At 39.0% G+C, this 27,283-nt stretch overlaps 1 protein-coding gene across 1 annotated transcript; it reads right to left on the bottom strand.

The window, feature by feature from the left end:
• Positions 1-27,233, bottom strand: LOC148047037 (vomeronasal type-2 receptor 26-like). The gene is made up of 4 exons (XM_087707695.1): positions 26,987-27,233; positions 14,619-14,857; positions 3,933-4,059; positions 1-905 (listed from the first exon to the last, which is right to left on the bottom strand). Exons 1-4 carry the CDS (start codon positions 27,231-27,233, stop codon positions 1-3), a joined length of 1,518 nt encoding a protein of 505 aa, XP_087563821.1.
• Between the last annotated feature and the right edge of the window lie 50 nt (positions 27,234-27,283).

Below are 27,283 nucleotides of genomic sequence, written 5' to 3'. Positions count from 1 at the left end.
TCATTTCCCTACTTTTATTGTTAGATATTCCTTAGTGTTTAGATCTGGCCTCAGGATTATAATGTAGCATTTGGGGAAGAAGATGCAACCCAACAGCCCAGCACTGGAGGCCAAGATGGAGAAGACCTGAACAATCACCATGGACTTTCCTTTGGTGCTCAGGTAGGTGGGCAAGAAGGAGACCCAAACACTGCAGAAGACCAGCATACTGAAGGTGATCAACTTGGCTTCATTGAAGGCCCCAGGCAGGTTCCTGGCCAGGAAAGCTACGGTGAAACAAATGGCAGCTAGGAAACACATATAGCCAAGGACAACATAAAACATGGTGACAGAGCCTTCATTGCATTGCAGGATGATCTCTCCAGGCTGGGAGTGCAGGTCAGAGTCAGGGAATGGGGGAGAAATTCCAAGCCATGAGGCACAGATGAAAATTTGTCCAGCAGAACCAGAAAGGATGATAGAATTGGCCAAGCTCTTTCCCAACCATCTTCTCATTTTATTCCCTGGTTTTGTGGCAAGGAAGGCCAATACCACTGTGATTGTTTTGGCCAACACAGAAGACACAGCTACTGAGAAGACAATGCTGAACACAGTTTGTCGGAGAAGACAGGTGGCTTTCCTTGGCTGTCCAATGAAGAAAAAGGAGGACAAGAAGCAAAGTAAGAGGGAGACCAGGAGGATGTAGGAGAGGTCCCGGTTGTTGGCTTTGACAATGGGAGTTTCTAGGTATTTAATGAATATAATTAAAATGAATCCTGTGGATAGGAACAAGATTAGGGCAATTGAGACCAGGATGATGCCCAGATGTTCTTCATAGGAGAGGAAGGTTATTCTTTTTGGGATACATTGGACTCTGTTCTCAGTTGGATATTGATCATCTGGGCACTTGGTGCATTTTTCAATATCTGAGAAAACAACAAGTAATATTTCTTTTGTATCTCTTTTTCACCTTTCAAGAAAGATCTTCTATGGATGTCAGATGATACTCACCAACCATGGCAGGTCCAAATATTGAAAAACAAAAACAAAAACAAATGGGAGCTGGTTGATAATACTGTGAATGTGGGAACATCCCACAAACGTTACCTCATAGTATGACGGAATGCCTCCTCACGTAATCTCAAGGGCACTTTTTGTGATATTTTTTTTTTATTTTGTGAATTTTATGCATTAATGCTACATTCTGTTAAACTATACATATACATATACATATACATATACATATACATATACATATACATATACATATACATATACATATACATATACATATACATATACATATACATATACATATACATATACATATACATATACATATACATATACATATACATATACATATACATATACATATACATATACATATACATATACACACACACATATATATATAGTTTAATAGAATGTAGCATTAATATATATAAATGGGTGTGTGTGTGTGTGTGTGTGTGTGTGTGTATTCTAGCATAACTCTGGAATGCCTCAAGCAATTTCAACCAAACTTGGTACACAGATGACTTACTCTCTGGAAAAGAATATTGTGGGGGTAAGACACCCCTAAAACCCCTCAGTGAGTGTGTTCTGTTACAATACAGCCTGTTGTGCCTTAAAATAGCTTCTAGTATACTGACGTAAAATGGCTTCTACTGTGCAGCACAGTGGAGTTGCAATGGTAACAGCTTCACAATACTCCACAAGTACTCCAATCTGGTAAGGGGGCAAATCAAACATTAGAAATTACATTTGGTCCAGACATTTTCCTTCTATAAATAAAAACCCGGGCAATGTTGGGTTATCAGCTAGTACAAAATAAATAATTGCTGATACTAAGAGACAGGGAAACCATAGTAAGTGGTTAATATGACCCTGCATACATATATAAAATAGTTGTCCATCTGACCATCTTAAAGCAAACTCTGGACCACTTTCAACTCAGAAAAAAACCCTTAATATACACAAATCCAAAAAGAGAAATAGGTCCATGGAAAGCCTCTTTATAATGAATTGCATAATGGCACCCTTCAAAGCAAATAGTGGGACCACTGATTTCTGGTGGGGGAAGCATTTACTACCCCCAAGGTCAGAGTGCTAATTTGAGGCCTCCTCAAATTCCTTTCAATTTTATTCTTCCAACAGGCCTGGGCATTGTGTGGTACCAGAGCCCTGTGCACTGGTTGTATCATGTGTAAAATCTTGGTGTATTTCTCACTTGTAATCTTGGTATCTAATGTGTTATTGATTTCCTATAGTTTGGGGTAATGTTTAATTGTTGTTTTACTTGGATGACACCCAGAGACACTTTGTGTGGGATGGCAGTAATATAAATTTGATACCCTGTGGTAAGATTAGCAGCCAATGAATTTCACAAGTAAATAAATTTGCAAACAGGGATCTTAGGCAAAATTAATTGCTGAAGTAATTCAAGAAAGGAAACAATCTGTTATCTAGCTTTGCAATGATTTTAGTGCCTAAAAATCAGAAAAAGCAGAAATCTATAGTATTACCATAATTTCTAGATTTAGTAATAATTTTAAAGTGAATTAGTTCCACATTTGTATAAATGGATATTATGTAGACTGGTTGATTAATTAGTTATCTTTCCTTCCTGCTTTCTGTTATATCTAATTCCTTTTAATCCCAATAATGGAAGTAAGGTTTGTTTCCCCTTTTAGAACCACAACTATATTCCTTTTTTTGTGATTGCTATAACTATTTTTATTTCATTATTTAATATCCAAGAAAATTGGAATGATAAGAAGAGAGAAGATTCAATAACAATCCAACCAAGGAAACCATGATGGTGGCAACTCTGAATCTGGAAATGTTGAGCTGGGCTATAAACAATTACAAATTGTTAAATTACATGCCTCCTTTCACACAAAACAGTTCCATGTCTTTTATGGTGAGTCTTTTGTGTGTATTTCTCTTGTCCCTTGAACTCAAACCCTCTCCCTCCATGGTCCCCGGAATTACATCTTTTGCCTTATGTGGTTCCATGATCTAAATAAAGAGTGACTGACTAATTAATTGATTAATTTATATACAAAATATGTTGGGCTCAGTGGTGGGAGTCAAATAATTTAACAACCAGTTCTCTGCCCTAATGACCATCTGGGTAAGTGGGGCTCGGTGGTCAGGTGACTGGGTGGGCGTGGCCAACTCAAGGTCACTCAGGTCGATGGACACTTCACCTTAGCTGTTACAATGTAATAAGGGTTAACCGGAGAGGCAGTTTCTGTAAGCAGGTCAATAAAGATTAGGCTAGAAACAACACTAGAATGTTTCCTTCCTGCCTTCCTTACAGGATTAGACTTGAAAAGTGGAAACAAACAAAAGGAGATTTCTTCCAACAATCGGTTCTCTGAACTACTTAGAAAGTTATCAACCGGTTCTCCCGAATAGGTGCGAACTGGTTGAATCCCACCACTGGTTGGGCTGTAATATAAACTGGGTTGGTTGAGCAAAAGTCACTTACCTGAAACCAGAGGTGGGTTTTTGCCAGTTTGCCCTGGATTGGGCAAACTGGTTGTGGCGACGGCGGGAGACTCCACCTACCCACCCAGATGCTTCTGTGCAGGCAAACCAGTAATAAAATAAATTGAAACCCACCACTGCCTGAAACCATTCCTTAATTTCAAAGAATTCAGATGTTCCTAAGAAAGGTAAAAATAGGAGGACAGTTCCAAACTGACAAAAAAAGAGAGATTTCCTCTGGCACAACTAACCATGCATAATCTACCATGTTCTTCTATCTCTTCCTACCTCATCCTTCAATATCTTTTTTCTTATTCCTCCTATTATGGAGGAAATTGGGCACCTTGAAAACGAAGAACCACAAAATTGTCAATCTTAGATGTGTTTCTTTTAAAATGTAGATTGATCAAAATGCTTTGGTTTAATCCAGTACCCTTTTATGTGGTGTCACCCACCTTCCTGAGTAGAGATGGTCCCCTCTGGGCAAGGAACACAGTCATAGCAGCAAACTGGCTCTCCTTTCCTAGCCCTCTTGAAAAATCCAGGCTGGCAATTTTCCACACATTTGGACTGAGGTAAAGACTAAGAAGAAAAACAAAGAATGACAAACAAGGTATGTGAGAACTAACCATTCATGAAAAATGGAGGAAAACATGATCATTAGTCAAATAGTTGCTGGACTTCACATAGGTAAATAAGAAAACTTTAACTCCCAATATTGCAAGAGATACAACCATTGGCAGATTTTTCATTTAGTTCCTCCCTTTTGCTTTTGTGCTCTCACATTGCAAGAAATGACATTTCTACTTAATAAATTCTGGAGAGAAGCAATGGAGAAAAGATTTAAGCATGAATAACTAGTGGTTCTTCTACATAGTTATATCAGCATGCACTCCTCCTTTCTTCATGTACCTACGCATTTAAATTAAGATGCTTTAGTCATATTAAAGTTTAGAATGAAATTTATTGTGAAAAGTTTATGCAATTTTAATTTTACTAACTTTATCAAAACAGAATAAAAATGTGGTAAAAAAAATCTGACCAATTGGATCTGGAAAATTTCTTCTGAATTACATGTATCATTGCAAAGCCAGCCCTATTTGAAAGTTAAGATGTAAAGGAAAACTTCATTACAGATTAGGGCTGTCAACCTTAATGCATCTTTTCTTTGTTTATTTATATGCTTATTTGCTAATATTATATGGCCACCATGTTGATGAACTAAGACTAAAACTGATTGCCTAGGACTGGAGTGAGATGAGATAGAGGTGAGTCATGAGAATGTGTTCCTCGAAAATGGTAAGTCAGGCATTTTTTGCTGTATCACTTGGGATGTGAATATGAGCCCTATGACAGAAAGAGATGTTTCTAAAGTCAATCTAAAAAAGGTCCTTTCAGTTGAAAAATCACAATTAGGTGACACCAGTTGGCATGACATTTATTATTGGCTAAATTTGGACCCTCCTTTTTCAGAGAGATTTAAGGTACCTAACAATGAAAGTAAACAATTGCATTCAGGGGTCTTCCACATGAAGTGATAAGCTAAAAACCAAATCTTTTTCTTTCAAATTGTCCCTCATTTCTTCCAATATGAAGAAGGGCTTTTGTTTGGGTTAAACCTTGTTTGAGTGCTTTGGTTTTCTCACTCAGGGCACATCACAACAGTCATTATGATTTCATGTGAATGGAAAGCCTTGGACCTTCTCCCCAGGAGCAGAAGGCATCTATTCCTTGGCATGACAGACAACTATGGATAACTCTGACTGTGTACGTTCTATTTAAGAACATCACAGAATATAAACCTGCCCACCCATGGCAAGATAACCCTGAATTCAAAGCAAATTTCCCAATGATATCAACAAGAACTGTGTCCAGTCTTGATCAATGTTATCCTTGCCTTTCACACCACTGGGAACTTGAGCATTGGTCAAAAGACTTTCATTCTATTTTGCTATTCTTAGGCAAGGAAACAAGACAAGTTGATGCAACCCCCAAATCCCCAACACTTGATGTTCCCTTTCACCAGTTTTATACAGATACCACACTGCACAGGGGACACAAAATAGTCATGATTTGTGCCCTAAAGAATTGTTACTCAGCATCCCATTTTGGACATAGCTGAATCAATTTGAAACAGTGTTCCATATTACAGCATCTAAAGGACACCTTGCCAATTGTACTGAAGCCTCCGAAGCTATTTATGAAAACTATAAGGGTTCTTCTACTCCTCAGATTCAATTCTCATTGAAGGTCATTGTATTTGGTGAATAGGCTTAGCCACTTGAAATGTGTCCCAAGGCTTTGGAAAATAAAGAAAAGACACCAATATTTCACCCACCTTGTTGAGCAACTTTAGCTGTGAAAGCGCATCTGGATTGATAGTAATTCTCTGTCTTTCAAAACTGCCTAGTTGCTTAGTAATGGGATCTTCCCCAGAAAAAAATAACATGCTTATGATATTCAGGTCTGCTGCTACATCACCATTTTGGTCCAAGTACAGTTTAATCAGGGAAAGATTGCAAAATTCATTCTTCTTCAGAAAGGGATGAAGCTGGAATGAAACATCCAAGAATCTTAAAAGCAGAAACTTTGGTTTCTTATCCCACATGTTCTTTTCACAACTGAATCTTTCTACTAAAGCTGTGTAACTTGCAAATATCCCGAGTTGAGAGAACAATCGGTATCAAAATCCCCAAAAGAGAAAAAGAAAGGCTTAGCAAATGATATATTGACAAACAATATACTGATAGAATAAATAATTGATAAAACTGATAAAGTATAGGGAACATTCTAGATTGGGTCACAAAGAAATTGAACAAACAAACAAATGCAGAGATTATTCATAAAGCCATTGAAAACAACAGTGTAATTACCAGAAATCATGGGTTTGTCAGTAAGAAAGTTGTGAGGCTGATGTTGTCCCAGCTAGACCAGACATGAAAGGTGACTGATTGAGCTAATTCTACTTTATTGTAATGCTACTTTAACAAAAATTTTGCAATTCTGAAAGTACAAAGTGTTTGAATGTTTCAGGGGTTGCCACAAAGAAGAGGGAGTCAAGCTATTCTCCAAAACCCCTGACGGCAGGACAAGAAACAATGGATATAAACTAATTAAGGAGAGAAGCAACCTAGAACTAGGAAGAAATTTCCTGACAGTTAGAACAATTAATCAATGGAACAACTTGCCTCTAGAAGTTGTAAATGCTTCAACTCTGGAAGCATAGATTTGTCAAGAAGAATGTTACTAAGCTAATGTTCTACCAGGTAGAACAGATATAAAATACAACCACATGAGCTAATTCCACTGTATTGTAAGGCTACATTAACAGAATATTGCAAGTCTGAAAGTCCAAATCTCACACCAACTCTTTTTGCAGCCTGAAAAATAGATAGGATCATTTCTGATTTTCTTTCTCTAACCACTATGAACCTGCATAAGGATCTTATCCAATCCTTCCTTAGGCAACATCTCTTCTCCCTGTTCCAAAAGTCATTCTCACATACTTCCTAAATGGATTATGGGAATGCTGGTGATATAATTTGATTTCAGTAAAAAAAAATCTTTGATGTGATTAGAAATCTAGTTAAATGATGGCTGGATGGTGTGATAATTATGTGGATAAAAATTGTACTAATGAACTCAATCAATTTCAATGTTCCTTATAAAATGCTCTAGTTATAAACAGCAGTTAGTCCTTGGTCATCTATTATATATTTTCTGTTATACAGAAAAGTAGACAAATCATGATTTTTGGATACAATATTTATACCAACTCATAGAAAAAGATATTTTGAATTTATTTTAAAATGTCAAACTTCAAGAAAAATATTTATAATTTCCTAATATAAATAAATGGATAAATGAAGGCCACTAGAAAAAATATCTGACTTGAATTGAATTGAATTTTATTATTTGTATGCCGCCCTTCTCTGGGAGGGACTCAGGGCGGCGAACAACTCAAAAGGGGAAAAGGGGAACATAAAACAGAATACAAGTAATTAAAATAACCAAGAATCACACAACCATACAAGTCGAGAGGGGAGGGGACTTGTAGCAACAAGGACTTGATAAAGTATTTCAAATCATATAAGCAAAAAGGGATGGTTGCTTTAATATAGGTATTTCATTAAGATTTTATTTGTATGTTTTCTTACATATGTATTTGTGTGTGTATATATGTGTGTATGTGTGTGTTTTCATACTGGTCACTGATTATAATAAATTAGTAGTACTATGTTAATGATTGGATAATAATCCTATGGATGATAAAGTCATTAATCATGCACTGGAGAAAGGATGATGGAAACTATACTTGATAAGAATATTTGTGAAGATGGTCTCAAAATAATTGATTGCAAACCAAATGTGAGTTGGCAGTGTGATGCTCATGGAAAGAAGGTAAGTGTATCCATAAAAGCGTCAGGAGTGAAGGTTCTAGCTTGGAGAGTCAAGTAGAGAGACACTTTATAGGCAACACACTTTTGAGAAGCCATTGCACAAATAGTGGATCAGCTTTAGGGAAAGGCAATGAAACCAAAGAAGAGAGGAGGAGTGGATCTTAGCCTTAAGGGAAGACAAGTAGGAGAAGAGCCATGTTGCTCTCCAACTGAAATAATATCTTGATTGGAAAAGGGAGAATACAGCCCTCTTCCAATAACTGAGAAATGTTACACAGAAGCTTTATTCCAGAGTGTTGGACATAGAAAACTGAGCTCAGTCACAAGAGAGGAGATTCTGGATGAATGACATGAAAAACATCCTAAAAAGAGGAGCAGTTTTAGAGCTGATCCGGTGAACCTAATCAGTTCAGTCTCCCCTTTGCCGATTGTTTTAAAGCAAAGACCCAGCAGCCATCACTTAAGGAAGCTTTAACTGGGAATTTTATTTTTTTTAAAAGAGAGACATGGCGCTACAAGATCTCAGGGTCTCCTTCAAATTTAGGAACATAAAATTCTAAAATGCTAATCACAAATTCATAAAGATAGGAATTTATTTTAAAAATGCATATATTATAAAATTAATACTGTTTAATCTCTCTCTCTCTCTCTCTCTCTCTCTCTCTCTCTCTCTCTCTCTCTCTCTCTCTCTCTCTATCTATCTATCTATCTATCTATCTATCTATCATCTCTACCTCTACCTCTACCTCTACCTCTACCTATACACTTACACATACACATACATACACACATACACGTATACGTGTATGTATGTATGTATGTATGTATGTATGTATGTATGTATGTACGCACATACGTATGTTGTGGTACCTGCTCTTTGGAAAATTATCCACAAGTCATTGGATTGATCAATCTTGTTGGCCTTTTGAAGCAGGAAAAGGTTGAGATGATTCCCCCCCCCACTTTCCTTGTATTTCCTCTCCAAAGAAAGTAAGTTTGGATCATTGTCAAGATCTCATACCTGCCATGACTGCAGCCTTTGAGACCCCAACCTCTCTTCTCCCACTTTCCTTCCCCTCTTGAATATGGAGGAATAAGCAGCATTCAAGACATGGGCCAGAGTATTCATCAAAGTGTAAACATGGCGGTTATATTGTTTCCAGATCTTATTTCTTTCCACTTTGGTCTTCAGTGGTGATTTCTGAGTGCATCTTCTCCGGCCTTTGACCGAAATGAGGTCTTTTGAAAAAGAACAGTCAAGTGACTGATCTCCAAACTGCGGTTGCACAAAGAGATCTGGTTCACTAGAACTGTCATTTGGCCCTTTCTTCCACTGGAAACTGTAGGTCCAAACACTATGGACATATTTGAGAAATGGGTGTTTTCTTAGCTGCAGTTCCCCAAAGCCTGCATTTATCCAAAGTTTCCCTTCAATGGGTTCTGGCAAACTGCTAAGTGTTGAATGGAAAAGACTAATTCTGTCCCAAAGGAAATAATATTCTACGAAGTGAACAAAGACATTGATTTGCCTCCAGTTAGAGATGGCATCCCTAAGCATTGCTGTCGGTATAGTGGTTGACAATTGTTGTGAGATAAGAATACAAATTCCATTCCTGACAAGTGTAGGAGTAATAGTCCTCATGAAATTCTCTCCATTTTCTGTGTTTGAAGCAAAGAGACCAATCAGGGTCCATCTGAAATGGAGGAGCACTTGCACAATTCCTGAGTAGAGAATCCCTATTTTGGGGAACACATGGTAGAAAAAAGGGAATTTACTTTTATCACTCAGAGCTTCTGAAGCAGTTGAACGGATCTGAAAAATAGTGAAGAATGCTGTATTTAGGGTCAGTTATTAGCTTTCAATAAATCCAACTTGTGTTGTCGTGAACATATTAAAATATAGCATTGTTGATTAGCCGGTAGACCATATCAAGTTACAGAATATTAAACACAGAACATTAGCAAGAGCAGAAAAAAAAATGAAAGAACAAAATAAGAATCAGAATAAAGGATTATATTGCTGTATCACCTTTACATTTTTCTGCAATCAGACCCATATTTGCAGATTTCAGATGAACTGTTTTGTTCAAATAAAGAGTTGTATTATATGTAAGTTTAAAGTTCTGTCCACAGAGAAATATGATGTTTTAATATAAGGATTGCAATAGGTCTTTCATTTAATGTGTATTCCAAGATACTGAAATATCTTTGTTTTTTCTCTAGAGCTTCACAATTCAAGTCTATTCAATATACTTAGTTAATTTTATGTATTTAACCATTGTGCCAGCCTGCTTAAGTCTTGTTTGTGTAAATACCACCCTAAGATGTGCAGTCATCTCTGTATTTAAATACTTCACAATTTGGAAGGGGCGTTATTAGATTCTCATCCACTTCAGTGTATCAGACTTACTGAGAATGACTTTATCTTTCTCTGCTTTGATGTCCCAGATAATTTCTGCAAATATCTTTTTAGCTTGTATTCTAGTTGTACAAGAGAAAGAGAGAGATCGCATACAATTATATTATATAACTTGTAAATCACGCAACCCAAGAGATCTTTAGTTGAAATGTTGCTTGTTCTAACAGGCAGAATTTTGAGAGTCTGTCAGTTTTCATAGCTTTAATTTTATACCAATAATTATGAGCCATGGTGGCACAATGGTTAGAGTGCAGTACTGCAGACTATTTCTGCTGGCTCCTTGGCTGCTGACTGCCAGCTGACTGAAATTTGGCAGTTCAAATTTCACCAGGCTCAAGATTGACTCAGCCTTCCATCCTTCCGAGGTGGGTAAAATGAGGACCCAGATTGTTGGGGGAAATATGCTGACTCTGTAAACTGCTTAGAGAGAGCTGTAAAAGCACTGTAAAGTGATACATAAATCTAAGTGCTATTGCTAGGTGCCCTGATTTTAGACCAAAAATACTTCCAATTCAGCTCTGAGGCAGAAGCTGAAGACCTTTTATCCACCTCAAGCTACTTGCCAGTTGGTTTGATCTGGTTTTTCTAGTATTGATGTATTTTAGACCCAAAACTTCAGCTCTATATAAGAGCATGGGGAGTAATCGTGACATCATACAGTTTAATAAATTGGGCTAAAGAAGATGGATAACTATGATTGCTTTTTTTAAAAAAATGTGCTCACATTTTAGATAAAGACGTTTTGAAATCCCAAATGGACTCTCAGGGCACCAGTTGAGATCCTTTTATTCACACAAACAGAGACACACCCAAGAAGTTTCTCAGATGTTGCAATTGGCTTTCTTTTAGTAGTAACTCAAACTTCAGCTCAATATAACAGCACTGGCAAATCTTGGCTTTATATAAATTATATAAATGGGGCTAAATAAATAGGATAATGCCATTTTTTAAAAATCTAATCAGTAAATTCCCTTATGCCCTGTCCCTAAGTGAAGCATTTTGACCAAGAGGGAGCCAAGTTCTGGTCTCAGAAAAACTACCTCTAGGTAAGGAATAGGGTTACTTGCTCTATTGTCTTATACCATTGAATAGCCATGCATGGCTATCAAGTCATTTTCCAAAGACCATAAATTTTGAGTTTGATTTATGAATAGGTATTAATAAGGTGTATAGGGAGAGCAAAGCTTGGTTTCTCCTGACTGACATATTGTGTCATTCGATGATTCCTGACAAAGCAATTGTCAATATGGATTATCTGTGTCTAAACCAGTGGTTCTCAACCTTCCCAATGTCGTGACCCTTTAATACAGTTCCTCATGTTGTGGTGACCCCCAACCATAAAATTGGTGGCTCAGTTCCTAAGATCATCAAAAATGTGTGTTTTCCGATGGTCTTAGGCGACCACTGTGAAAGGGCCATTCAACCGCCAAAGGGGTCCTGACCCACAGGTTGAGAACCGTTGGTCTAAACCCTTCTTATTCTTTGTACTTCTTCAAAGATATACTCTATCTTCCCACTCTGAATTCTACTCAAGAGGAAAAAGATATTGCTTTAATTTAGCCATAATATCTATTAGACTAATCAGGCGGTAATTATAACATCCGGTTTCTGTGCTGTAACCAGGTCTGAAGCCGGACTGGAAGGGGTCAAGATAACTAGCTTCCTCCAAGGCCCGTTGAAGCTGGAAGGCCACCACCTTCTCCACAACCTTCCCGATAAAGGGGAGGTTGGAGACAGGACGAAAGTTGTTTAAAATGGCTGGATCCAAGGATGGTTTCTTCAGGAGGGGTCTCACCACCGCCATTTTGAGTACGGCGGGGAAGTGCCCCTCCCGAAGGGAGGCGGTCACGACCGCCTGGATCCAGCCATGTGTCACCTCCCTGCTGTTGGCAACCAGCCAGGAGGGACACGGGTCCAGAATGCAGGTGGAGGCACTTACAGCTCGAATGGCCTTGTCCACATCCCCAGAGGCAACATCCTGGAACTCAACCCAGAGATGATTTGCCAAGTAGTCCTCCTGTGTCTTGGCTGGATCTACTGCGGTTTCTATAAGCGGTTTACAGAGTCGGCATATTGCCCCCAACTATTTGGGCTCTCATTTTACCCACCTCGGAAGGATGGAAGGCTGATTCAAGTTTGAGCCTAGTGAGATTTGAATTGCCAAATTGCAGGCAGCCATCAGGCGGCAGAAATAGCCTGCAATACTACACTCTAGCCATTGCACCACCATGGCTCTTATAACTATAGAAGAATTAAATAAACTACTTTTGCAGATTGGGATAGTTCTTGAATAATTCAGCCAGTAAAAAAAACACACACACACACACACACACACACACACACACACACACACACACACACACACACACACACACACACACACACACACACACACACATATATATATATATATATATATATATATATATATATATATATATATATCCACTGGTGTTATTGCTCTTCAAATCTTTTATTATGCATTTGATCATGAACTGATTAGCAATAGTAATAGCACTTCGACTTATTTAGAATCGAATACTTTATTGACCAAGTGTGATTGGACACACAAGAAATTTGTCTCTGGTGCGTAAGCTCTCAGTGTACATATAAACCACAAGATATTGTAATCAGTTTACGTACAGACAACATGCACAGACAAACCACAAGTGTACATACAAGCAACAAGGTAATATAATCATGATAGCAAAAGGAGAAGATAGTAAGAAAGAAGAAGAAGAAGAAGAAGAAGAAGAAGAAGAAGAAGAAGAAGAAGAAGAAGAAGAAGAAGAAGAAGAAGAAGAAGAAGAAGAAGAAGAAACTACACAGCTATGAATTAAATATGTAACAGTAATACATATTGTCATTGGGGCACTTGGTACCATGTCCCAGAATTTTACAAAACACATCAAGAAATTGCAGCTTCCTGCAATAACACCAGTGGAACTGCAAAAAAATGCACTACTTGGTGCATGATTTATTTTAAGAAGATACTTGGTTGATATCTAGGATGCTGGCAGCAACCTGTATCAACCATCAGGACAGGTCAATGGTATTTGAGACACATTTTTAAATGCTCAGTTGACTGAGTTTAATGAACAAAAAAGATAATAATAATAATACAATTTGAGTAAATGTTCTTAGACATAAGACAGTGCTGTGTTAAAATATTCAAGCAGGGTGATGGCACGAGGGGAAAAAACTATCTTTGTGTCTAGTCGTTTTGACATGTAATGCCCTATAGCAGCATCCTGAGGGGAGGAGTTGAAACAGCTTATGTCCAGGATGTGAGGAGTCTGTAGATATTTTATCAGCCCTCTTTCTGGCTCATGCAGTATACTGATCTTCAATGGAAGTCAGACTGGTTGCAATTGTTTTTTTCTGCAGTCATAACTATTCATTGGAATCTGTTGTCACATCCCCTAGTTCAGCATCAATAAACCTCAGACAACATAATTCAGTTTGAAGTGTTTATCCTTGAAACCCTGTCCTGTTTAGTTGCTGTACCAAACCAGTTACAGAAATACAAATGACAGACTCAATAATTCCTCTGTAGAATTGCATCAGCAGCTCCTTAAACAGTCTGAGTTGACGCAGATGATAGAACCTAGAAACAAGATCTCTAATGTTGATACTGTGTTGCCTAATATTGTAAGAGGTGGTAGAATAGGAGGGCTTCTCCTAAAATGCACTTTCATCTCTACAGTTTTAAGGGTGGTCAGCTCCAGATTGTTCCACTTGCACCACAGAGTGTATATACTGCCTCATAATGCTTTTTAGCACTCTCTGGATGGTTTAAACTCAACCTATTCCCCCCTCCCCCCCAAAAAAATCTGTGCCCTCATTTTACCAACCTTGAAAGGATTGAAAGTTGAATCGAACCCCAGATTGTAGGCAGAGTTTATTTTATATGTATTATGTGTCTCACCAACCAAGATAAGCCATTGAGATTCTTTTCATGAATCTAGTATTGTATATCATTGAAAATATCCTTAGTTTGGCTAAGATGATGTTCAAAACAACAGCTTTGCATCAGTGCTTCTTTTGTACGGAAGACCCTTTGATTAGACACAATGCCCCTCCTTACATTCACAAGTGTGCAACAGAAGCACCCAAAGAAATGGGGATGGTGTCATCAGATGGTGTGACTGCTTTTATGTGTTCCCATTCCCCAATGTCAATCCCATCAAAAGTCAACATACCTAGAGTGACCATGAAGAGAAGCAGCTCTTGAATTCCATAGAATAGAAATGGTTGGATTTATCGTTAACATGTCCTACCAATCCACTCATTTTCCTAGATAGAGAGGCACACATACAGACCTGTGGGATTTTGTAGGGGCCTGCTAATCTTGACATCTGGATGGAGATATCCCTGTCAGCTCCATCATAAAAAGCCAAAGGATTATCCTTCCTTCCACAGCTGTAGTTGGGAACATTGGCTTCGCCAGTAGATAGCATGTCCATCAAGACATCTGAAGTGCCAATGGTGTTCATAAAGTTGTCATGGATGTTGTAGCCAAGTGTGAGGTTGTGCAGAAGCTTGGAATTCTTATTGACCACTTGAATAGCGAAAATCAAACGTAGGAGTTTAGACTGATTAGAAGACATTTTACTGTAAAAAAATGTTCATTTTAACATCACCATCCTCATCAATAGCAAAATATACTTTATACTTTTGAAATATTTTTTCCTGAGTAATGAAAATAAAGCATAGCACTTTTGAATGTGCAGTAGATAAATGCCTATAAAAATGATGTTGTCGTTATCATCATCAACAGAACCAGCAACATACATTTTTTTCAGTCTTATCCACTTTGTCTCTTGACACCTTCAAAGTCTTATGCCAATACTGACTCCAAGCCCAGAAACAAATGATATTCTCCCATCTCAATTTAATTTGAATGAGAGTTCATACAGTCCCCCACCTGGATTAAGCATCACAAAGACACCATTATTTGTGCCAGTAATTTTCACTGCCCAGTAACCAGATTTTGAAATAATTGACTAGTTAAAGTAGAACTTAAAAGGAAGAGGATGTTTCAAAAATAACTCAGAAGCCAATTCTAAAAATAAGTCATCCTGTATTTCTAGAAGGATCAGGAAGTAAATATCAATGAGTAGTTACATTTGAAATGAACTGGGCAGAGGAAAACTATAATAATCACTAATTTAAACCAAAGTCAGTATTCAAGTCATGAATTCAAAATTGAACAGGGAAAGGAAAATAATGTGCACTTCTTTCAGATTTTCTTTTTCTGTCCCATCTTTCGATTTGAATCTCTTCCCAAAAATAAGACAAAGACAGCATGGAAATCAAAGTAATTCAGGAAATTAGACAGGACAAGTGCTGCAGTATAAAGAGCAAGTTTAATAAGGATAACAAAATGAGAGTGTTAGAATTATAAATGAAGAGAATGCAACTTCATTATCCTAAATGACTTACGAGGGAGACTGACTAGAAGGAGCTGCATTGAAAGGGAACATTATAGGAGATATTTTTGTTGCAGTGATGACTATACTAATGAGATGGTCTCCTGGGCTGTAATAGCTCCATGGTTTTTCTCCATCCTGGTGTTCCAGAGTCAGTGGACATTTCATTCTAAGATTCCCAGAGATTGGCTGGGACAACAGCATCAGAAGGAGAAGCAGGAGATCCATAATTAATGGAGCTGAATCAATTCCCTTCCTGCTTCAGAACAAGAGTTGGAGAATTAAAAGCCTTCTCACAAGAGCCAGTGGTTTTCCTGATTGAAATAGAGACCCACCAAGCTTCACCTGGAAAGGAAAGAAAGGTACATATAACAACACAGCCTCTGTCCATCTTAAAATGCATACAACTCAGAGAGTGACCTGAAGCATTTATCTTTTTCTGATGCAAGATCCTTCCATGTTGCTTCAGTCTGATGTTTACATCAAAGGCAGTTACTGGAGAAATAGAAGGAGACATGTCAAACAGCAGGATGGTGATAATTACGGTGAGAAGCAACTTTTCCTCTGGGGATCCTGAACTTCTTCCTTGGCTCCATTTGCAGAAAGGAAGCTGATGTACAGCATGTTAGTGAAAAACTACAGATACACCCCTTGGGGCAGTGTTATGCAGTGATTGTGCTCTGTCCTATCAGGACATGACCAGAAAATGATGTTGGAGGAAGACACAGTATTGTTGTTGAATTCTGCTGTCCTTCACATGGTATCTTTTCTCCAGAGACTGCTGAGTAAGGTCACCCAGAGCTATGGAGTTTGATGCCACTCTAGATTGAGGACACTGACTGTTTTCAGATTCTATCTTTGCATAAATATGGAAAAAGATACAGGATCAATAGATATTTTTTTACTTGACACCAATTCCTTGACACACCCACCAAAAACCTGGTTCGAAGAGACATTGTTTCCCTTCTTCTGGTTTTGGTTGTGGAGCTCTTTGGCATTCACATCTCTGAGGTTATGTATGATTCCCCTCCCAAGATTGCCAAGATCTTGGAAGGGATGGTTGGGTATTGCTGTGTTCCTGGTGCATCTGGATTAGTTGTCAGGAAAAAAAGTTTCTTGTTTGGAGATAAGGTACATTGATACACACAGACACACAGAATAATAGAATAAACAATAATAGAGTTCGAAGGGATCTTGGAGGTATTCTAGTTGAACTATATCACTTTAGACACAACTTCTAGAGGCAAGTTGTTCCACTGCTTAATTGTTCTCACTGTCAGGAAATTTCTTCTTGGTTTTAGGTTGCTTCTCTCTTTGACAAATTTCCATCTATTGCTTCTTTCCTGCCTTCTGGTTCTTTAGAAAATAGGTTGACACACTATTCTTATGGAACACTGCTACCATGGACTACTGTAGTCCTTCTCACTAAGCTAGATATACCCAATTCCTGCAACTGTTGGTCATATGTTTTAGCCTCCAGCTGCCTAATCATCTTTTTGCTCTTCTCTGTAGTCTTTCAAGAGTCTTAACATCTTTTTTTATATTGTGGCAAAAAAAAATGGATGCAATATAACAAGTGTGGTCTTTTCAATGCCTTATCAAGCTATTGTGGCCCAGCAGGAGCCGTTGGAGCTGCCACCAGACTCTGACAGCGAGGGGCCCGATGAGTCAGCTCTGGAGGATGTGGAGGATCCTGGACGGGATTCCGACTCTGAGCAGGGTGCAGAGAGGCTGGTTGACCACCAGGAGGTGCCTGAGCCTTGGACCATTGGGGAGGAGACAAGGGAGAGTGAGGCGGACGCCAGTAGTGAGTTGTTCCTGGATGCACGGCACTGGAGAGCTAATAGGTGTCAGGAACAGTTGCGCAGTTACAGGAGGTAATTGCACTCAGCTGGTGATCATTAGGCTCCTCTCCAGACTATAAAAAGACTACTTGTGCACACACCCTTCTTGCAGAAGTCAACGCAGGAATGAATGTCAGAGAACATTGTTATGAGCTTGGAAGGCTGGATTGCTGCCAAGCCTTATCTGTGCTGCATTGCTGCCCAAGCTTGTCTGTGCCGGTTTGCTGCCAAGGACCTGTCTGTCTGTTAATTAAATGCCATAACTTATCTTTGGCTCGGAGTGTGCTTTGGTGTGGAACGAGGGGGGGTCAGAACACAAGCAGTACTGACACTTCATATAGTCCAGATTCTATCCCTCTTTAATGCAGCCTAGGATGGCATTGACTTTTTTGGCACCTGAAGCATGATGCTGGCTTGTATTTAAGTACAGGTAGTCCTCAACTTACAACATTTTATTTAGTGACCATTCAAAGTTACAACAGCATTGAAAAAAGGGAGTTATGACCATTTTTCACATTTATGACCAGTTCAGCATCCCAATGGTCATGTGATTTACGTTCCTGGGTCATGTGATCACCCTTTGCAAACCCGGGAGCCACAAACCCCTTCCCATGTCTGACTATTTCTTGAGAGGCCACAAAACTAGCACATGTAGTTGAATTAAATGTCCTGTTTTCTTCTGAAAATTTTCTTTTCTTGGATTTATCCATGATTGGCCTACTGGGGGTCAAAAAGTTAAATAAATTGCATGCTGGCGGGTGTCACACATTGGCAGTTATGAAACATATTTTGAGTGACAGGGAGCTGCAGCAGAGGGATGAAAGAGCCACATGTGGCTCCAGAGCCACAGGTTGCTGACCCCTGGTTTTGGCTGATTAAGAACACTCAGTATGTAAATCCTCAAAGGATCTATATCTATCTTGAGGTAATGGGCATGCAGTGTGGTACCTCAAGACTCTTTCCTAGGCCCAGTGTCCAATTATGGGTGTTACATTCAACCTATGGAAATTGATAGATTCCCAACATTCTGTCCTTTAGAAAAGACAACATTTCAACTGTCAAATTATATTAGGGGCTATGGTCTTTCTGTCTCTTCAGCAACCGGAGAAGAAACCTGAAAGACTGCTGCCCAAAGAATTCAGATGTTGAAGCAGAGAAAGATACAATCATGCCCAGTAAGGATGGCACATTAAAATGGTTGGGCCTCTACTAATGTACTTCCACATTGGCAAGTACTTCGATACAGAAATGTCTAAACATCTTAAGGTGGTATTTATTCAAGCAAGATTTGACCACTGGACACAAGAGTTACATATGGAAGATTTAACCAAGATCCTTGTAATGAAGAGACATGTATTTGCTGAGCCCCAAAGATAGACAAAAGCACATCTATTATTTAAATGTCAATTTTGTAAGAAAGTATCTTGGATCACAGGTTAGATGAATGGTCTATTTGGATCTTTATATTAAAACAACATATTTCTTGTTTGGTCAAAATTAAAAAAATAGACTAATCAACAATAAACTATTTGAATATGTTCATTATAGCTAAATTGGATGTCTTTGAAGCTAATATTTTGGAATTGAACTGACCCCAAATATAACATAGGATTCTTCATTGCTTTTTCAGATTAGTTTTGAATTATTTTCAGAGTCACTGCATGATAAAAGTCAATTGCCCTTTTATCACTAGCTTTTCCCCCAAAAAGGGATCTTCTATCCAGGAATTGTCCAAGTGCTTCTCCATTTCAGATGGACCTTGATTGGTGTCTTTGCTTCAGACACAGAAAATGGAGAGAATTTCATGAGGACTTTTACTCCTTTGCTTGTCAAGAATGGAATCTGTGTGGCTATATCACAACGATTCTCAACAACTGGACATACAGCACAGATCAGGGATGCCCTTTCTAAGTGGAGGCAAGTTAATGTATTTCTCCACTACATAGAATACGGTGCCATTTTGGATAGGATTATTCCTTTCCATTTAACTCTTATGCATTTGCCAGGGCCCATTGACGGGGAAGTCTGGATCACAAAACTCATTGGATTATATCCACTGGAATACAGTGAACATCTCAAATATGTGAATAGCATCTGGACCATTGCTTTAGAGGAAAAAAGATGGCCAATAAAGGAAGGCTTTGAACCCAATATCTTTGTGGATCCACCCTTTGGAGATCAGTCATTTCTCTGTTCTTTTTCAAAGCATGTCCTTTCCATCAAAGGATGGAAAAGATGCACTGAAAAAGCACCACTGGAGACCCAAGAGAAAAAGAACATGATCTGGATCTCCAATTTCCACCACTTTTACAGTGTTATTCAGACTCTGGCCCATGCCTTGAATGCTGCATATTCCTCTGTATTCAGGAGAAGGAAGGAAAGTGAAGAGAGATTGGGGACTCTAAGGATGCAGCCATGGAAGGTATGCAGTTTTAACAAGCACCCATCAAATTTAGTTTCTTTTGAGAAAAAGTCCAAAGAAGAGGGAGGAGAACTACATAAACATCTTTGTGCTATTAGGTTCATAAGAGCAGAAACTATGACAGATATAGTTTGATATCAAACATTGCTAATTTTTAAAAGATATATGCATTTTAAAACAAATTCCCGTATATAGGGGTTTATGATTAGCATCGTCTGGTTCTCTGGTTCAGCGCTAAAAATCCTCCCCTTTCAGAATGTTTTTTCTCTCTCATTCAGTCAGAATCTGCTCTACTGTAAGTGAATCCATTTTTCCATGTCCTACCATCTGAAATAACAGTTTACAGATCTTCAGCTTCTGTGTAGCATCTTTCAGTTGTGGCTGTGCAATCTCTTCTTAAAAACCTCCAGCGATAAGAAAACTAGAGGTAATGGAGGCAAGCCATTCCATTGGTTAATTGTTCACACTGTTAGGATTATTATTTTTTTGCCTTAGTTTTAGGTTGCTTCTTTCCTTGGTCAGTTTCCATCCATTGTTTCTTATCTTTCTTTTTGGTGCTTTGGAAGATAGGTTGACTTCACTCTTCCTTGTGGCAGCTCCTAAAATATTGGAAGATGCCCTAGTCCCGTGATGGTGAACCAATGGCACGCATGCCACAGGTGGCATGAGGAGTCATATTTGGTGGCACGCCAGCTGTCAGCTTCAGTGCGCATGTGCATGCCGGCCAGCTGATTTTTCACATTTCCGGAGGGCCAGGGGAGCCTACTTTCACCCTCCCCAGACTTCAGGAAAGCCTCCGGAGGCTGGGAAGGGCAAAATACAGCCCCAATTGGCCAATCGGAAGTTTGTTCCCAATCTTCCAGTTGGGCCCTTCCCAGGCTTCAGGAAAGCCTCCGGAGGCTGGGGAGGACAAAAAAGGGCCCCAATAGCCAACCTGAAGTTTTTCACCCTCCCCAGCCTCCAGGGGCTTTCCCAAAGCCTGGGGAGGACAAAAATGGCCTCCCCAGCCCCTGCAGAGGCTCTCTGGAAGCTGGAAATGAATCATTTCCAAACTTCCAGTTGACCCGTTAGGGCCATTTTTCACTCTCCCCAGGCTCCGGAGGCTTTCCTGAAGCCTGGGGAGGGTGAAAAAATGGCCCCAATGGCCCACCCGGAAGATCAGAAATGATCCATTTCTGGCTTCAGGAGTGCCAGGGGAGGCCATTTTCCCTCTTCCCAGGCTTCAGGAAAGCCTCCAGAGCCTGGGGAGGGGTTGCACATGCATGTACAGTTGGGTTGGGAGATTGAGTGGGCAATGTACATGCACACAATAGCACCTGTGTGCACAATTTTGGCACGCCGTAAGAAAAAGGTTCGCCATCACTATCCTAGTCCTTCTTTTTCCTCGACTAGACATATCCAATTCCTGCAACATTGTTCATAAGACCTCAACCCCCTAATCTCTTGTGGATCTTTTCTGCACTTTTTCCAGAGTCTCAATAACTTTCCCGTAATAAGGTGGCCAAAACTAGATGCAGAATTCTAAGTGTGGTTTTACTAAGGCTTTATCTAGTGGTACTAATACTTCATATGATCTTAATTCTATCCCTTTATTAATACAGCCTAGGATTGCATTGGCTTTTTTGTCTGCTCCCACAGACTGTTTCCTCATATTTAAGTGATTGTCCCCTAGAATTCTGAGACCCCTCTCACAGTTATTGCTATTGAGCCACGTTTCACCTAGTCTTTAACTGTAGAGTTGGCTTTTTTCTTGCCTAAGTATAAAATCTTACTTTTATCCCTACTGAATTTCATTTTGTTAGATAGGGCCCAATTTCCAAGTCTGTCGAGATCCATCAATCATTTAAGACATTGTATTAATTGGAAAAGGGGCTTGAAAATTCCTTCTGATTTTCTGCTCCAGTAAACTAATGTGGCTTTTCTCCTTCTTGTCTTTCCTCAATGCTAAGAGCAGCTCCTTTGATCTGTTTCTTCATTTCTGTTCTTTAAAACAGATTAGTTTTTTTCTGCATAATAGGAGCAGTTGTGTCTCACCAAAAAAAAAAAAAAAAAACAACAACCAACATTCACTTTCTGGATGGTGCATTTATGAATGCATTTGCTTTCTCCCCGTGATCATAACATTTCACATTCACATTCACTTTTAAATCAACTAGTCTAGACGTTGTATTCAGCAGGTTCTGACCAGTTCTAGAGAACCGGTAGTGGAAATTTTGAGTAGTTTGGAGAACTGGTAAATACCACCTCTGACTGGCCTCGCCTCTATCTATTCTCTGCCTCCTGAGTTCCAGCTGATTGGGAGGAAATGTGGTTTTTGCAGTAACCTTCCCCTGGAGTGGGGAGGGAATGGAGATTTTACAGTATTCTTCCCCTGCCATGCCTACCACTTCATGGTAGTGGATCTGCGTACTTGAGAGACCGCCTTCTGCCAATTACCTCCCTGCGACCAATTAGATTTCACAGATTGGGCCTCCTCCGAATTCCATCTGCCAGCCAGTGCCGGCTGGCAACTACAAGGAGGAGAGCCTTTTCAGTAGTAGCTCCGACCCTTTGGAACGAGCTCCCTGTGGAGATTCGTACTCTCACCACCGTCCAGGCCTTCCGCATAGCCCTTAAGACCTGGCTAGCCTGTCAGGCCTGGGGATAAAGATAATCGCCCCTCCCGAATGATGAATGAATGTTGCTCATTATTTTTACTCTATGTTTGTCTACGTCACTGTTTGTATTTCCCTCCCCTGATTTTATGTAAGCCGCCCTGAGTCCCCTCAGAGAAAAGGGCGGCCTATAAATGTTAATAATAATAAACCTTCAAGTCACACCACACCCACCAAGCCATGTCCACAGAACCAGTAGTAAAAAAAAATTTGAATTCCACCACTGAACTAGCCTTTTGATATCATTTTTATATTTTTACAAATATCGTCGTCATGTTTTGTATTCCTTTTTGCTCTTTTTGCTATATGCTTGGTTTTTCTTCTTCAACAGGGAAAACGTTGTACTTCTCCTTCTCTTAAATTCTACTGAGTTTTTTTCCCCAGCCCATTTTGCTAAACTACCAAGAAGTATTTTGAATTTCATACAATAGATAGATAGATGGATGGATGGATGGATGGATGGATGGATGGATGGATGGATGGATACAGATAGACAGATAGACAGATAGACAGATAGACAGATAGACAGATGGACAGATGGACAGATGGACCGATGGACAGATGGACAGATGGACAGATAGACAGATAGACAGATAGACAGATAGACAGATAGAAAGATAGACAGATAGACAGATAGACAGATAGACAGATAGACAGATAGACAGATAGACAGATAGACAGATAGACAGATAGACAGATAGACAGACAGACAGACAGACAGACAGACAGACAGACAGATAGATATCTAGGTAGGTAGGTAGGTAGGTAGGTAGGTAGGTAGGTAGGTAGGTAGGTAGGTATTTATTCTCTTAATGTAGTGTGACGTACTGTCAGAAGAATAATTTGGGCTCCCAATTCAAGCAGATTGAGCAAGAACCAATGAGAATAAAATCCAGACACGCTATGTAGAAAAGAGATGGTTTATTTATTCCCAAAAATAAAGAGGTTCCATTCTGGGGGAATGGAACAGAGGTCTAAAGTTTTATAAGGAAGGGTATGCATGTCTGTGTGCCTCTGTGTGGGTCTCTGTGTGTAGACATGTGCAGGGGAGAGTTGTGAAAAAGAGGAGAGTGTCCCTATCAACCTAGTGGTAGTATAGTTTTAGAAGAGGTCCATTTTAACATCTATTGAGTATGTAAATTCTTTAGATTCTTTTTTTTTTTACATTTTTGGGTGCAGAATGTTAAATATTAATTTCTGTATACGTATAGATTCAAATCCTTTGGGATTTCTTTCCTCAATCTGCCTCTCATTTGTGTGAATTGCCTCTAGTTTTGCCGGGGGTCAGTCTGGCATAGTTTTTGCAACAATGCTTCCTTGGACAGGTCAGGTTTTAATGATAAAGAAGGCGTTTTAATGGGTTGATGTACAAAAATATATGAAAATAAAATAATAATCTGATAGTTCCCTTACAATAAAGTAGAATTAGCTCATCTGGATGTATTCCCTATCTGGTCTACTGGGAAGAAGTGAGCCTGGCAACTTTCCTCTTGCAAATCCATGTTTTCTGGTTGTTCTCAGGGGGTTTATGAATATTCTCTTTATGTAATTTAATTAGTATAGTATAGCCTTTATTGTCATTGTACATCATGTATACAACGCAATTGTTTTTAGCCTCACTGGTGGAACCTATGACAAGAAAGACAAACAACATAAATAGTATAAAGAATAACCTCTATGAAAGCATTTAGGAAAAAAGAAAACGAAAAACTAGTCATACGTTTCCACGTGTGTGTGGAGTAATTGTAGTTGTGTTTAAAAGTCTGACAGCCCAAGGATAGAAACTGTTTTAAAACCTATTAGTTTGGCTGCCTATGCTTCGATGTCTTCTACCCGATGGTAGAAGTGCGAAGAGACACTGACCAGGGTGTAAATCATTTCTGAGTATTTATGATCTACTCTAGAATGTTTCCTGTAATTAACAGATTTTGTAAATTATACCTTTTAAATACATCTATTTTCAATATATGATTGACAAATGTTGGTGAACCTTTCTTTTTCATGTTTGAAGATAGTGGTAAAGCCTGTTTTCCCAAATAAGAATATTTACAAGTTAGACCACTGTAGAAGAAACGTTCAAATGAGAACAGATAAAAAGAGGTAAGTTACCACGTTTACTGCTTTTAAAATTCTGGATGTTCCCATTCTAGTTCCATCCCTTTCTGGAGAAGAATGAGTTTCTCAATTTTTCCACCTACAAACTGTACTTGGACCAAAAAGGAGATTTAGCAGCTGATTTTAAGCTCATGAGCTGGGTGTTTTACTCCAAGAAGAATCTCATTAAAGAGAAACTTGCAAGTTTTGAAAGACAGAAACTTATTATCAACCCAAATCATCTATTATTACTAAAGTTGCTCAACAGGGTGGGAGATATATTGATGTCTTTTCTCTATCTTCCAAAAGGTTCTGACCCATTTCATTGGGCTAAGCTTTACTGTTGAAATGGAGAAGCTGCATGAAAATGCTAAGAGAGGCTCTCACATGCTCTCACGGGACTGTAGTACTCATAACTTCAGGTTGACTGAATGGAAGTGTATTTGGCTCCAATGGAAATTACGCTTCCGAATTAGATGTCTATGGAGATTCTCAGTCATCTGAATCATGGATGTCCCAAGGGTACTTTTTCAAGAGGCAACGGGACTTTCTTGTTTTTCTTTGAAGTCATTTTGCTTCTCATCCAAGCAGCTTCTTTGCCTGTGACTGGATGGTGGGGAATGGAGGGATTTACAGTATATTCCTTGCAGACAGCGGGTCATTTGCATTCTATTAGGTAGTCACTTGTGGCCACTTGGAGGTTTGTCTATTTCTTCAGGGTCACCTGAATAGTGAGAATGATTATCCTGAAGACAGAGACAAAGCTCCAAGTGGCCTCAGAGACTCTCTAAAAGAATGCAAATGACCAGCTGTCTGCAAGGAATATAAATATATCCATCCTCCACCATCCAGTCAGTGTGGAAGAAGCTTTGTGGATGAGAAGCGAAACGTTTTCTAATAAAAACAAGAAAGTCCAGTTGCCTCTTGAAAAAGCACCTTTGGGACTTCAGAATTACCTTGTCCTGGTGGGGCCAGGGTCTCATGAAAAAGCAGGAGAGGATGTGTATAAGTAACACAGACTTAGCCAGAGTTATTCATGTCTCAAAATCACCCCACTTGGATGGGGTGGGAGATAGGCCTTCTGCTCCAATGAAGGATTTTCAATGATTTCTGTTTACAAGGACTCATAATTCCTTGTGACCTTTCTTTCACAAATAATTGTTTTCTTTCTTTCACTACTTTCTTTTGAGAGCAGGCAACAGAATTTTTAGACAGTGTACTCACAGTAAAAAAAATGACAATAAAGGTTATCTTATGTTATCATTTTCCATGGATGCTTAGTCCTGAGACATTTTCTTTGGCATTCCTTCTTTTTCTTCTTAGCCTTTGCCTCATTCCAAATGTGTGGAAAATTGTCATCCTGGATTTGTCAAACGGGCTCAGGAAGGAGAGCCAGTTTGTTGCTATGACTGCATTCCTTGTCCAGAGGGCACCATCTCCACTCAGGAAGGTAGGTCACACTGAAGAAAGGTGTAAGTGATGCCTTGTGTAAGTGGATCCATCCAGAACATTTTGATGAAATCACATGTTCAATGTTATATTGAACCTTAACTGTTTTTCTTTCTATTTTCCAAATGCACAGTTCTTATATAAAGGAAAGAATAGCAAAAATACCTTGAAGGAGAGGCTGATAAGAGAGAAATAATTGTGGTGGATTGGGCAAGGTTTGTGGGGGAAAATCTCTCTTCTGCTTAATATTTTGAATCTGTTCTTCAGTATTTATCTTTCTAGGAATTCTTTGGAAGTTAATAAAATGTCTTAGGTCCATTTCCTAAAACAATTGTTGCAATGAAATCTACATAACCTCCCATCATATCTCCCTTCTCTGGAGATACGAAATGCATCTTGGAAAATGCTGTAATATCAGTTGTTGTCCCAAGAAGGCATATATTGGAAGGTAAAAATAAAGTATATTAAAGAAAAAATGCTTTTTTTCAGATACAGAAAAATGCACCAAGTGTCCGGATGATAAATATTCAAATGAGGATAGACTCCGATGCATCCCCAAAGGTGTATCCTTCCTGTCTTATGAAGATAATCTGGTTATCATTCTGATCTCTTTTTCCTTTGTCTTGCTCCTAACCACTGGAGTTGTTTTAATCATGTTCCTTCAGTACCGAGAAACTCCTATTGTCAAAGCCAACAACTGAGACCTCTCTTACATCCTCCTTGCCTCCCTCCTCCTTTGCTTCATGTCTCCTTTTCTCTTCATTGGTCAACCAAAGAAAGCCACCTGTCTTTTACGACAAACAATGTTTAGTATTGTCTTCTCTGTAGCTGTGTCTACTGTGTGGGCCAAAACGATCATGGTGGTGCTAGCTTTCTTAGCCACAAAACCAGGAAACCGAATGAAGAGATGGTTGGAGAAGACCTGTGTCAACTCCATCATCCTTTCTTGTTCTTGTGTCCAAATTATCATCTGTTCCATCTGGCTTGGAATTTCTCCCCCGTTCTCTGAATCTGAGTTCCACTCCCAACCTGGAGTGATCATCCTTCAATACAATGAAGGCTCTGTTGTCATGTTCTACATCACCCTCAGCT

The sequence above is a fragment of the Thamnophis sirtalis genome, unplaced genomic scaffold, assembly GCF_051295495.1.
Source record: "Thamnophis sirtalis isolate CommonGarterSnake01/CBP01778 unplaced genomic scaffold, rThaSir2_p1.2 scaffold_3, whole genome shotgun sequence".
Lineage (NCBI taxonomy): Eukaryota > Metazoa > Chordata > Lepidosauria > Squamata > Natricidae > Thamnophis > Thamnophis sirtalis.
This window is presented reverse-complemented; position numbering and strand designations above follow the sequence as displayed.